The 12,528-nt window shown below is 38.9% G+C and overlaps 1 protein-coding gene across 1 annotated transcript in view; it reads left to right on the forward strand.

Moving 5' to 3' along the window:
• Positions 1–12,528, forward strand: part of LOC110054517 (E3 ubiquitin-protein ligase rnf213-alpha-like) — a 104,840-nt gene that overhangs the window by 60,223 nt on the left and 32,089 nt on the right. The window contains exons 17-35 of the mRNA XM_089274524.1: positions 38–645; positions 1,066–1,225; positions 2,194–2,411; positions 3,298–3,618; positions 4,013–4,761; positions 5,086–5,228; positions 5,608–5,682; positions 5,942–6,048; positions 6,280–6,430; positions 6,679–6,898; positions 7,453–7,723; positions 7,845–8,018; positions 8,092–8,200; positions 8,428–8,602; positions 9,189–9,360; positions 10,350–10,489; positions 10,959–11,153; positions 11,585–11,707; positions 11,934–12,051. Of these exons, the coding sequence (XP_089130650.1) occupies positions 38–645; positions 1,066–1,225; positions 2,194–2,411; positions 3,298–3,618; positions 4,013–4,761; positions 5,086–5,228; positions 5,608–5,682; positions 5,942–6,048; positions 6,280–6,430; positions 6,679–6,898; positions 7,453–7,723; positions 7,845–8,018; positions 8,092–8,200; positions 8,428–8,602; positions 9,189–9,360; positions 10,350–10,489; positions 10,959–11,153; positions 11,585–11,707; positions 11,934–12,051 (4,229 nt within the window). The remainder of the gene's footprint in view (positions 1–37; positions 646–1,065; positions 1,226–2,193; positions 2,412–3,297; positions 3,619–4,012; positions 4,762–5,085; positions 5,229–5,607; positions 5,683–5,941; positions 6,049–6,279; positions 6,431–6,678; positions 6,899–7,452; positions 7,724–7,844; positions 8,019–8,091; positions 8,201–8,427; positions 8,603–9,188; positions 9,361–10,349; positions 10,490–10,958; positions 11,154–11,584; positions 11,708–11,933; positions 12,052–12,528) is intronic.

The following is a 12,528-nucleotide window of genomic DNA, read 5'->3' on the forward strand; positions in this document are numbered from 1 at the left end:
ATTTTTGTTTTCTTTGTGTTTTGTTTCCTTTTTATAGTAAACCTCCATGAATTGTCAGGGAAGGTGGCGACAGACGCCTCTCGCCTATCCATGAAAGATCTTGTACGGTCAACAATTGTTGGTGGGAGAGTGTTGCCAGTGGTAACTTTCTTTGGTCTTTCTTCGGAGGCTAGGGAAATGATTTCAACTCTTAGTGAACTAAAGGACAGTATTCTCCTTAGGCAATTTTGGAAGGACAATGGGTACAAGGCACTTAAGAAGACTGGACAAGAAGCAGCCCAAAAGGTGGCCCGCAGTGTTGAAGATGTTGTGGAGTTGATTTGGACACCTTCATTTGAGCAGTTGCAGTCTTTGCAAAAGCGTTTCTTATGTGGTACGATTTCCTTTGAAGAGGTGGACAAGTTTTTCAATGTCTTCAAAGGCAACCAGAAGTATGAAGATCTTACCAAAGAAATCAGGCTTATCACTTCAAGAAATGACGGTCAAGGGCCACCTCTAAATTCAACAATTGACGAGCGCATTCGGCAGATAGAGCAGTACCACAAGTTACATAACTGCATTGATGCTGCTAAGATTATCCTGGATTTCAAAACGAGTAATGGCCTGGAAGGAAATTTTCAAGTGGTAGAGGATCTGCTCAACCAGGTTTGTTTAAATTTAACTTAACTCTCTTACCAAATGGTTTGATAGAGAAGTTGCACTTCTTGATTGGTGTATGTTAACAGAGTTTTGAAAGCAAATGAGAGAAGGTTTTTTATTCGGAGTTTAGGGGGGAATGTTGGTAACAAATTTGAAATTTCAATATCAAATCTCAGTTTGAAGATTGGATGGTGTTATAAGTTCTGAATCTGGCATTGACACCTAGTTCGCGGAACTGGGGGTCTTGAAATAACAATTAATGGTAAATTAAGTTTAAACAGAAAAATGCACCCGTGAAAAATGGAGTGGTGTTTCTCCCACGCCAAGGTGGGAGGTGGCATGTCTACGGTTAAAAACAAAACAGAACCATATAAAAGTTTCATTTTTTGATTATTTTCTTTTTGCAATCGGTGATTTCTTACATAGACGCATAGTGAATTCAAACAGCGGCCACTGAGAACCATGAATGCAGCATTGCGGGACGCTGGAAGACAGTTGTCCAGAATAACTCCTGGCCGTGCGCGCTGCCTTGATGCTGTAACCAGATGTCAACGTTTAATTGACTGGCTGAAGGAAACTATTTCAGGTACATCTATAAAAAAAATTGAAAAGTCTTGAATTTATATTATTTGCATTCATGAAGAGGTTTTCTTGCTTTTGTTTTTGAACTGTTGCTGTGACGTATGCGTAACTCCTGGACATAAGAACTGAGATTTGTTTGTGTTTAGCTAATTGCATTACTAGTCGTTTTATTAGTTCGTGATCTTGCAGTTCCATCCAAACCACACTTTTGTTAGTTTTGCATTAGTTCTCACTCAGTGCAGTCTGTTTCTGTTCAGGGAACAGTTAAAGTTAAGAAAGGAATCGACTTTTTAGTTCTGAAAGATTCCTGACAAGATGTTAGCTTAGTTTTAACCTCGTATTTATTGTTTTTAGTTTACGATATGATTTTGGATCTTTTTTTTCTCTTTTTTGTTTCCACATTTTTATTTCCATTCAACGGCTTACATCAATTTGTAAAAGAAAAAAATAGGCTAAAAATTAATAAATGGCTATTAAGTTTACATCAGTAGCTTACGTTATACTACAAGTGACAAAAAAGAAAACTACGCAGGAAAAAAGACAACAAGAACAAAGGACACACACAAAAATTAATGGATCTTGGTTGCTGCCATAGACTGCCAATTCTGGCTCAATAGGCCTTTTGCAACAGTTGGTCCCATCCCATCCAGGGGGGAGTAAAGATACTATCAGTCGCTTAATGCTACTGAAACCGGAGATAAGCGCTGACCGCATGGGCCACTTGGCTCTTATGCATACTTTATATTTTTACTTTTGCTTAGATGTTCAAAATAAGTGTTCACTGTTTTGCTTCAGTGCTGAACAGATATATTCATGTGTTCTCTACACTCCAATTGTTATGCAGTTATTGCATTGCGTCATTAATTCGTAAAAGTAGACGTTAAAAGTCCTAAGCCTGCTTATAGTTGAATAGTCTTTTGACAATTTTGTATTACAATTCTTGTTTTAAGCATTTTGAGTTTCTATTTCAAGGACCTCAAGAACTCAAGGTGCTTGTGGATTTGGCCATCATATCAGCTGGGGAGACAGACATGGAGACCGCAAGAATAACCTGCTTACATACCAGCTGCTTAGGATTTGCACCACTTATCTTCGATTTGAAACGTTCTTTTGGTTTTGACGATTTAATGAGAACTTGTGAGCCAGTTTGGACTGCAGTGGATACAGATCCCACGCTCCCTACAAAACTGGTATGGCTGTTATTATGTAGTTATGACCGTATTGCCCCGATTACCCTTACGTGATATTCCTTTGCCAAGTTAGATTCTGGTGGATTGCAATTCCACAAGTGATCTTTAAGGTGATTCCATCGAAAAAGAAGGAGAATTTGAAAACTGTCTCAAACTTTGTCCCTCGGTAATTATATAACGCATATTAAAAAAACCCAATAAAATGTGGGGGTCACCGTTCTTTTTTTGCACAATATGTACGCATGGTCATTTTAGTATCTATTAGACCTACGAAATTTTCCTTACGAACTTGAGTAATCCAAAAGGGGACTGTAATTTCTAAAAAAAGTCATTTCTTACAAAATAGTCTTGGGCCTTACATTGTAAACTGTTTCAATTGCAATGTAAAAGAAATTAAAGAATTCACTACATGCACCCACATCCTGAATTTCCTAAATACCTGTTCTTTACGGCATTCAAATTAAGACATCTCAAAGCAGAATTTTTTTTCAAAAACCGCGATATATTGTAGTCAGTCGTTTGGCATTTAAATCTATTCATTAAAAAGAGGGGCACCGTGCATGGTTAGGAGAAAACGATTATTTATTTCTCTTTTGAGCTTAGGTCAAAGGAAATCTCTTAATGATGAGTATGTCTGGGCAAATTGACGCAAGAGATTATGCTCAGCAAGGAAACGTAATGTAATTCAGTGGAATCGCTTTAATTCCTGATGGGAATGTGGTTCCACATTCCATAAGAATTTTTTTTGCTTTTCCGTTACCATGTCTTTTATGGAGACACTTTCCACATAGAAAAGTTTCAAACAATATGCACAGTTTTGTTGCCTTACACTTGTGCTAAACACACAAGTCTTAGTTTGATTAAATTATTTGTTTATGATCTGCAGGAGGACACCAGTCGTCACATGGATTGGCTTCAGAATGTCAAAACATCTCATGGTTCTGTGGCCATGTCCTCTCTTATGGAAGCTAAGACTATCAATGAACATGGCATCTACAGCGTTGGATGCCTTAATGAAGATGCGAGTTCATCACTAGTACAGGAACAATTAACGCTGCCCAATGTGATTAAGCTCAGAGTGCCGTCAGGTAAAACCGGGAACAGCAAAGAATATACACTCGATGATCTGAAGGATTTGCAAAGTAAGCTCATGCTTATTGCTGCTAAGGCGTCGCATGGCAAACAGGACGTTGACAGATTTGTTGATGTAAGTTTATTTTAGTCATCGTTTCAAGATTAATACGGCAAAGACAAACAGACAGATGACATACTTTTCGCATGAAAACATCACCTCATTGTAGCTAGGAGAGTGGCTTAGGTGAGGAACATATTACTTCCTTGAACCAGTACAAAGCTTGATAGACGTAATTTAATACATGATAAATCACGTTTAAAAACACTAGATATAAAAATAGTGCTAAAACTACATGTGCTCTTCCAAACTGTATGTCTGAAAATGAATAAGGGAACCTTCCAGGTCTTTACATGTTATCATTTTACAATGTAAAAACAAATGTTTCGCAAACATCGATATTACATTCTTCCATTTTGTGTTTTGTATACTCGTTAACGTCCCGTATGTTCTTGTTGAAAATTATCAGATTCTGCAATGTGTCCTGCGACTTGCCACAGTTTATATTTCACTTTGCAATGCTGGGGAAGTGAGTCACCTCAAGTGGAAACATGAATTTGATTGTACCCCAAGACTTGCCACCAACCGCCCTCTAATAGATGATTTGATGGATGAAAGTGTGCAAATGGAACAGTGTCTTCAGTTGTGGAAAGATGAACTACATGCCAAGCGTTTGCGGTACAGTGAATTAAATCACTTCACCACGCGGCAGTTGCTGTTCCTTCGACGTAAACTGGCCATTGTCCAAGGCAGAGGCCCCAGAGCAGTGGATGGCATTCCTCTTGAAGTGTATAACCTTTTGGAGAGCGTGTTACCAGGCATTGACCCGGCCACTCTGAAGTCTGTGCTTACATTTTGTGGTATATGTAGTCAAGAGGATGGCCAAGACATCATCAGGTCATATGGTACCAGCAGTAAACGTCAGCGACCAAGTGATAACTCCGACAGGTCTAAACTGTCAAAAGAGCTGCAGCCTTCAAACAAAGAAATGTTCCAGTCACTTGTTGCCAAGTTGGAGTTGCTTGGTTACTCTGAGGAGGTTGCCATAGCCGCAATGATCACATGCAAAGATGCCACGGAGGCAGATCTAATTGTGTGGTCTGTCCAAAATGGAAACAACGAAGATCTGATCAGTGCTAAGCACTCAGAGGCACAGAATGATCCCAGATATTTGCAGCTAATGGATAAGGATAGCACCACATCTCGGGAACAAGAAAGGTAAGATGTGAAATATATGATCATGACTCATTGCCATCTTGTCATATTTAAGTTCACTTTGGGAAGAACTTTAGTTACCTCCTTTATTTTGACAGTTGATACAGTTTAGCCATTAGTAACTAGTAGGCAGAAAGTAAGGAGGGCACTGCCTTCTTTCTAACTCGTATGCACGATTCCTGTTCCTGCTACATATGGATGGCAGCAGAATGAAGAGACAGATTAGGCAGTGAGGCATTGCATTCCTTTTTACTATACTCTATGTACATTTGATTGTACCATGAATTGCCTGTTGCACTATACTGCTAACACCGCGTTTCACTCTAGTCCTGGAGAGGAAGATATGACAGATGAATCAGGGGATTCATCAGAACCAATGGAAACTGCTTTCACTCTTGACCAGACAGCAGATGGGGAATTTCTCAGCCTTGATGACTTAGGAAACCTTTTGCTCCACCTTTCTTCACAAGGTTTGCTGTGTTTGCATACGCTTTAGGGCAAATATCATTTGAAGGGAGTCGTGGAACCACTGCATTATCCTTTGTGCATATAAGCAAGAGTATACAAATACAAACAACACTATAAAAACCTGTCAACTGGGCTGGGACTTAAGTGGCTATTACGACTGACTTGTAGCTTGCTCTGATCGTCGTTAACAGAGTATCGCATTCCCTGAAGTCAACATACTACGTTACAGCCACCGAAATGTTAGAGGCTGATCACAGGACTACCAGACGCATGATGTGATTTCAATCTTGCAAAATTACAGCTTCAATTCAATGATAAGAAGTTCAGATTTAAGAACTGGACACCATCACATTGCAGCTATCTTATTATATTATTTTGCAGCTTCTAAAAAAGGACGAAGACGCTTCCCAAGATACCTGAAGCGTGGAAAGCCAAATTTTGTGATTGTTCCAAAAGGTATCAACGAGATATGGATTTTGTTTTCTTCTGACTTCTCTAGCTGCGTTATCCTATTTTTGTCTCATCATTTTGTCTCCATCTCTTACTCTTTGGTAAATGCGTGTTTGCATCACATTTGCAAATAAGAACACACGCTACTTATTATTACTTACTTCCCCCCTTTATTATGGGTTACAAATTAAGTCAATTAAGTTGTGAAGTCGTTAATCCTTCCGTGTTCGTTTATTTTTTTTTACACGTAAAATGTGTATAACAGATGACATTTTTGGAACTCTGCTGTCCTTATACATGCATGATAGCTCACAATCTCTTCCCACATCTGAAGAAGTCTTGATCTGCACATCTGATACAACTGCAGAAGAGGTGGGTAACGATAGCCTTTTGAAATGCGTGAATTGTAAATTATAAGTCTTAGAATATACTAAAAAAGAAAGTGAGGAACAATTAATCTGGTTATTTAATCTTGTTTCTTTCTCTCAGGTAACTTTGAAACTCTGTTAAAAGTTCAACACTTTTACGCGATTGTAAACTGATCAAATAGGTGCACAAACGGGTCCATTGTCCTGAAATACTTTTGTCCATCGTCTTTTATAGATTGAACTGTTATGGAGACGATCCCTTGGTGACCAAGATGGCAGGTTGTTTTGCTTAGTGAACGTTGACCTGCTTGACTACACTGTCTCCCAGAAAGCTGCCAATGCCTTAGGATTTCTACTACAGGAGCGTCAATACAATCGCAATGAAGGTAATTTGAAACTAGATTGACATCACAGTTATCAGAAACTAGTTAATTAGCAGCCACATTCTTGCTATCCCATCACTAATGTTCTGTTCAACTAACTAGTAGAAGTAAAGCAGAAACTATTTTCCAGGGTTGAAATATCAGAGGTGTTTGCAGGAACAGATTCATTCTTTTGTTTGGTTTGGCTTTGTTTGTTTCCAGTGCTGTCTGTAGTTTCCTTGTTTCATTCAACGGCAGTGATTCTCTTGTAGGGCTGTCTCTTGTGGTTATCTGTAGCTCTGAAAACGAAGACAGAGCTCACATGGCTGCAGCTCTTGATCAGTACAGACTAGGAACTATACCACATTGTGCATCACCAAAGGAAATCAGGCAATACCTGAAGACACAGTTCAAGCCATGCTCTCAACAACGGGGAAAGTTCAGAGATCAGATCCTGCCGTGGACTCCGGCTGCTGCATTGGACAAAGAGGGGTACGTAGTATTTAATGAAGCTTTCTTGACCTTTTGAATGCTGTAACGGTTTTAAAAACGATAGCTGAGAAAGTTTAATCTGGTATGACATACTGTCATGTATGTACTGGCAATGTCAAAAACGTAACCCATGCAAATTCCAACTAGTAACTTCCAAGGTAGCACTCATGGAACAGGAATTTTTTGGGTTTATCAATCATTCATTCAGATCATCTGTGTTGCGCCAAAAGTGTACTCACAAACACTGCATTACTTAAACTACGTGTTTAGAGGAAAGATGACTTTCTAATTAGAAAAGAATTTCAATTTTCCTGATGCTAGACAACCTAGTTTGTTGAAGAAAAGAAAGCGTAACATATAACGAGAGAATGAGGTTAAAATGGGGACTATATGATATTGAGAAGGGTATACATACGCCGTTTTTCGAATAGTGCCAAGCACTGTATCCCATTTGGCAAAACAAAAGTCAGAGATCTGGAAAAAGGCATTTTCAGTTACTGTGCTTTCGTATTTTCTTCCAATTTTCTGAAGAAATGTATATCGTCCTTGTACAGGCTGGCTGTGAGAGTTCTGTCATCTGAACGAGCAGGAGCTGGGAAGAGCTTGGTAGTTTGTCGGCTCAGCCAGAGCTTACCTGGACTTAAAAACAATGAAACAGTGGTGGACTTCCTAAGAGACATGGAGGCTGATGTGCCACTTTGTATCACTGTACCAATTTATGGACCTTTTGTGCATCAATACACCATTGCAGAGTCCTTGTTACCCCACACCATTGTTCCTGATTTGCCTCTTTCACGAGTTTTCCATCTTGATGTACATCCGTCGGTAGGGGAATACTTTATCACTCCAGATTTATTCCCGACCTGCATCGTTTTGACTACTTGAAATTTATTTCTCCGTATGTTTGTATTAGTGTCATTATTCTAATTTGGTGAAAAATGTTTAGGTAAAAAGTGGCCTTGACACGCTTCTATTCAATCTGCTAGTCCTTGGTGTGTTAGAGAGCAGTAGTGGCCAGGTCTGGAGGAGAAGACCCTCTGATCTGTATGTGATTGAACTAACTCCAGGACCATCACAAAGTTCAAATGAAACTATTGAAAGAAGACTTCCGGTCACCAAGGTAAGTATCGCTGAGAATTTCACTTAACGAGATCTTGAGGGGATAGCTGACTTGTGATTGTTTTGCTTAACAGCGTGGTAGCTCCACGAAAGTCATAGCAGAACCGTTTTACAGGCTGCTTCCTACCATTCACTGTGGAACACCAATGCAAACATTATTTCAACTGAGATCGAATCCAGTGGGTAAGGAAAATAAATTCATGTTATAACAGTATTGAAAAAATTTCATAATGAATTGTTTCAGTTAGTTTTATGCTGTCCATTTTCAATGCACACTCTCACAACTCTAATGGAAAACACAGTATCAAGCGGTAAAATAGTGTTACAGTGCTTTTCCACTTGCACCATAATACTTGCCCAGGAGATGCAGACATCATTATAACCTTCTCTGTATCTGGATTTTTATGCAGCTGGCAACAGTCTCAACCCTCTCTTTGACAATGCTGAATTCCAAAGCTCTTATGTTCAGCGTGCATTTCAGTACCTTAAGCTATGGGAATCAGCTGGCGATAGTCTGGATCATTTCTGGTTCTTACCAGGTCAAGCGATGGGTGACCACGCAGAGTGTATAGAGACACTCACCAGGTGATAATTCCTTTGATCGAATTTTTCAGTATACGTATGGGTGCTGTTTATTCAGAGATACCAGAAAACAGTAAAAAAAAAAAAAATTTGTCTCTGAATCGTATTCCATAAATCATTGTATGATGAAGTTCATGGTTTTGTTATTCGACAGGTCCCCATTGAAGAAATGAAAAGTAGAAAAGCAGTTTTTAATTCCACGCTAAACTGCATCAGAGTGTTCGCACAGGGAATGCCTTTTCTTGAATATGCTTTTCAAATCAGAAAGACTCATTTCAAATGTTTGTGCTTTTCTTTCTCTTTACCACAAAATTTGTAACCAATCTCCTTAAATATAACACTTTATATAATTTAAATGAATGCGCGCTCTGATTGGTCAATCAGCTATGGTTTATTGTGCCAGTAAACTCATGGAAATTTCGCGTGTCTTCTGAATTATAATATAAAAGCTGCGGCTCGTGATTTACGAATTCTTCTCGTGTTCTTCCAACATCCCGCGTGGTTTATCACCCTGTAAACCAAAAAAACTTGTGGTCTATTGCTTAGACAACCTTGGCATTGATTTGATAATTTGTTTGTTTTGAGACAGAAATTGTGGCATCGAGGACCCTTCATGGTCTGAGTTACGATACTTTGTAAACTTTCTCAACTCTCAGCTTCAAGCCTGCGAGGAAAGTTCATTCTGTAACATGGATTTAGTGGGGGACACTTTGGAGGGTTTTAGGAGCTTTGTGGTCCGCTTCATGATCTTGATGTCACGGGTAAGGTTAAAGAAAAACCTTATTTAGCCAGGGTGGCCCATTCAGCGTCATCCGATTGACTGCTATCCAGAGGGACTCTGGTGATAAATATTACAAGCATAAAAAGTACACAGGGTCGCTATCAATTTAATCTCCAACAGCCATCGATGTAACATTTATTAGTCCGTTGTCACTTAGTCGGTTCATAGTGCGGCAGTGTATCAACACCCTCAAACCGTATGACCTGACCTACTGTAAACGTGAAGAAGCTAAGACTCGTGTTACGAACCTCAATCCAACCCAACGAATCAAGGTGGTCAAACATAGTTTGTGCCCGCTCTTCAGTGTTCATTACTGGCACGAGACAGCGTACGAACAAGAGATGAGCAACAAACTTGGCTCTGATTCAGCAGTTCTCATATACATTCTTGTCCTATCTTGACTGCAGAGTGCGACTTTGTGTGACAATCTGTTGTGTTTTAAATCTTTTGATAGAACTGTACGCAGGAAAAAAAGAACCATAACGGCTGGGTGAAATGATCCAGTTATTTTAGTTGCGCGAAGCTAGTTTTAGTAATGTGGCTCATTCGTAGTGTATAGAAATCGACACTAACTTCTTTACTGGCGTTCTCAGAAACGCGCCAATTTCTCAAGAAATGTTCATGGAAATTTCATTACATTTTGGAGGATATTTCTTCCCAAAACAAATGCATGCCTTACTGTCAAGACTGTAAATCTGTAAATCCCGGGCATATCATTCAACAAACATTCAACAAAGGATAACTAGAACAGTCCAAAAGTGCGAGCATTTTTCTGACTTTCATGCTGACAGATGATGGAGAAAATCTAGCCACTACATTTTCAGCAAATAATTCAATTTGTAAAGCTTGGTTTTATCGAGCCATAGCATTGTAGTCACTGAAACAAACAGACTTTGTTTGGGAACCTTAGACTTGCTATAGTATATTACATGTAAATTCTGAAAGCAATCATTACTTCCTACTTTGAAGGACTTCGCTACACCATCTCTTAATTCTTGTGAAAGTCCCACTGGCACTTCTGACCAAGACGGTGATGCTAACGGCGATGATGAAGGAGCTACAGAAGCTGAGGTTGTCCGATTAAGTCTCAGAAGACGCTGGGAGACTAGGTATGACATTATTCTTTGGAAAAAAAATATAGCGTTCTAATGCTTCTCGACAAGGCTTTAGATTAATATTTGACGTCTTTCTTACAACTAAAGATGAGTCCCATTAGCGTTAACTATTTGGAATCCTATGCGAGTGAGGATTCAGTTGATGTGAGAGATGTCAAAACGTGTTGCTGTGTCAATTCCACTCGTTGCATGTCTTAGATTTTGACTGGTGAAAGCAAACTAAACCCATCAGTCAAAAGGTTGTCAAAAATATTTCGAAAGTTGATAAAAACTGTGTTCAGTTTTGATTGTATGTTGTGCGTCATCGTGAGACACGTTATTGATAAACATGCAATCAAGCACCATGTGCCAAAAACGATGACAACTTTGATCTGTAGGGAAACTGTTATACTCCGAAGAACAGATATTAAGTGATACAATTTTATTCTTTGTTATTTCTCACAAACCGATTGTTTTTCCGCAGCTCGCATCCTTACATATTCTTCAACCAGGATCGCATCACCATGACATTTGTTGGTTTCCACATCGACCAAAATGGCAATTTGATTGACCCAGACCTTCATGTTGTCATTCAGCAAAATTTGATGTCAAGGCACCTGCGTACTGGTCTGTTTGTGCAAAAGGTTGACATGGAAACTAACTATGAATCTTGGAGCAAGTAAGTTTGACATTGATTTATTGATATATTATTGGATCTTTCTATTGGGGTGGGGCACTACATCCCGCATTATTTTGGATTTATTCGCTAGTTGTTAAAGAATGTCCTTTTTGCGGTGTGTCCTAGTTTGGGAATGTCTCATCTAATACGGAAATTTAAGACCTAGGTAAGAACGTATCAAAACTGCAAGAAGCTAAAGGAAAAAGTTTCTTATGGTGATTTCATCATGAGATTTCGAGCTGAACGAGCTGAGCCTCAGTAGTCAGTAATGTAAGTCAGTAATGGTGCACATTCAGTTTTGATGTTTTGAATATTCGGTTTATTCAAAAGCTGCATTGTTTGCAAAGGGTGCTGGCCTGGTGTTCTTCACATTAGTGGAGAGCTTGATACACTAAATAAAACTTCTTGAACTTTTGTGTTTGATAATATAGAGGCGAGAAAATTGAGAAGCTTTGTGGAGTAATGGGCGTTGAGTGGCCTTATGATCCAGATGACTCATATGAACTCACCACAGACAACTTGAAGAAAATTTTGGCTATCCACATGCGCTTTAGGTAAGGTGAAATATTTTAGTACATCGTAGGACACACTACCTGGGATATTCTAATGACATTAAAAATGTAATAAACAATAAACTATTTAGAGAAATGGTGTTTATTGAGGTTGGTTTCCACCTGAATTAATAGGGTAGAATGGAAAAAAAGAAAGGTGTCTTTTAGAGACTGCAGAGAATCGTTTCCTATTTATGGATCACTAAACATCGCTGTAATTGTGTTTAAGATGTGGCATCCCTGTGGTTATAATGGGCGAGACTGGCTGTGGAAAAACATGCCTCATTCGATACATGTGTGGCTTACAGTCTGGGCCTGGTGGACCAAAGAACATGCTACTAATGAAGGTATAAATATAACGGCTGTGTGTACTTGTTATTTGATATTTTGCATTGATGGAGTCATTTACCCATGGTGTACGTTTCTCCCTTTGTATCTGTAACCAGTCATTTTGTCATTTGTTGTCTGCCTAACCCTCTTAATCTAAACGGCGAGATAGGTGATTTATAATGAACAGAAGATTCGTCTCTGCAATAAACAGTTTGTCTAGTAAAGGTATGATAAACTAACTAGCAGAAGTAATCGTTTTTCCATCACAACTGTCATCAGCACTGAATAATCAATATGGTAACAAAAACTGGTGTGAAAATTTTTTTTGTGCTTCTAAGGACAGTAGACTGGGTTTTCTTTCCTTTATTACACAGAAAATTCCTGTCTTAGATTGTTGGAGCACATGTTTTAAAACTCAGGACAGGGGAAAAATATAGCTTTCAAAAGTCTTGATTATTCTAAACAAGCCATTTCCTGAAAGCCGATACTTAATG

This window comes from Orbicella faveolata, unplaced genomic scaffold (genome assembly GCF_042242905.1).
Source record: "Orbicella faveolata isolate gen_17 unplaced genomic scaffold, um_ofav_v1 contig_36, whole genome shotgun sequence".
NCBI lineage: Eukaryota > Metazoa > Cnidaria > Anthozoa > Scleractinia > Merulinidae > Orbicella > Orbicella faveolata.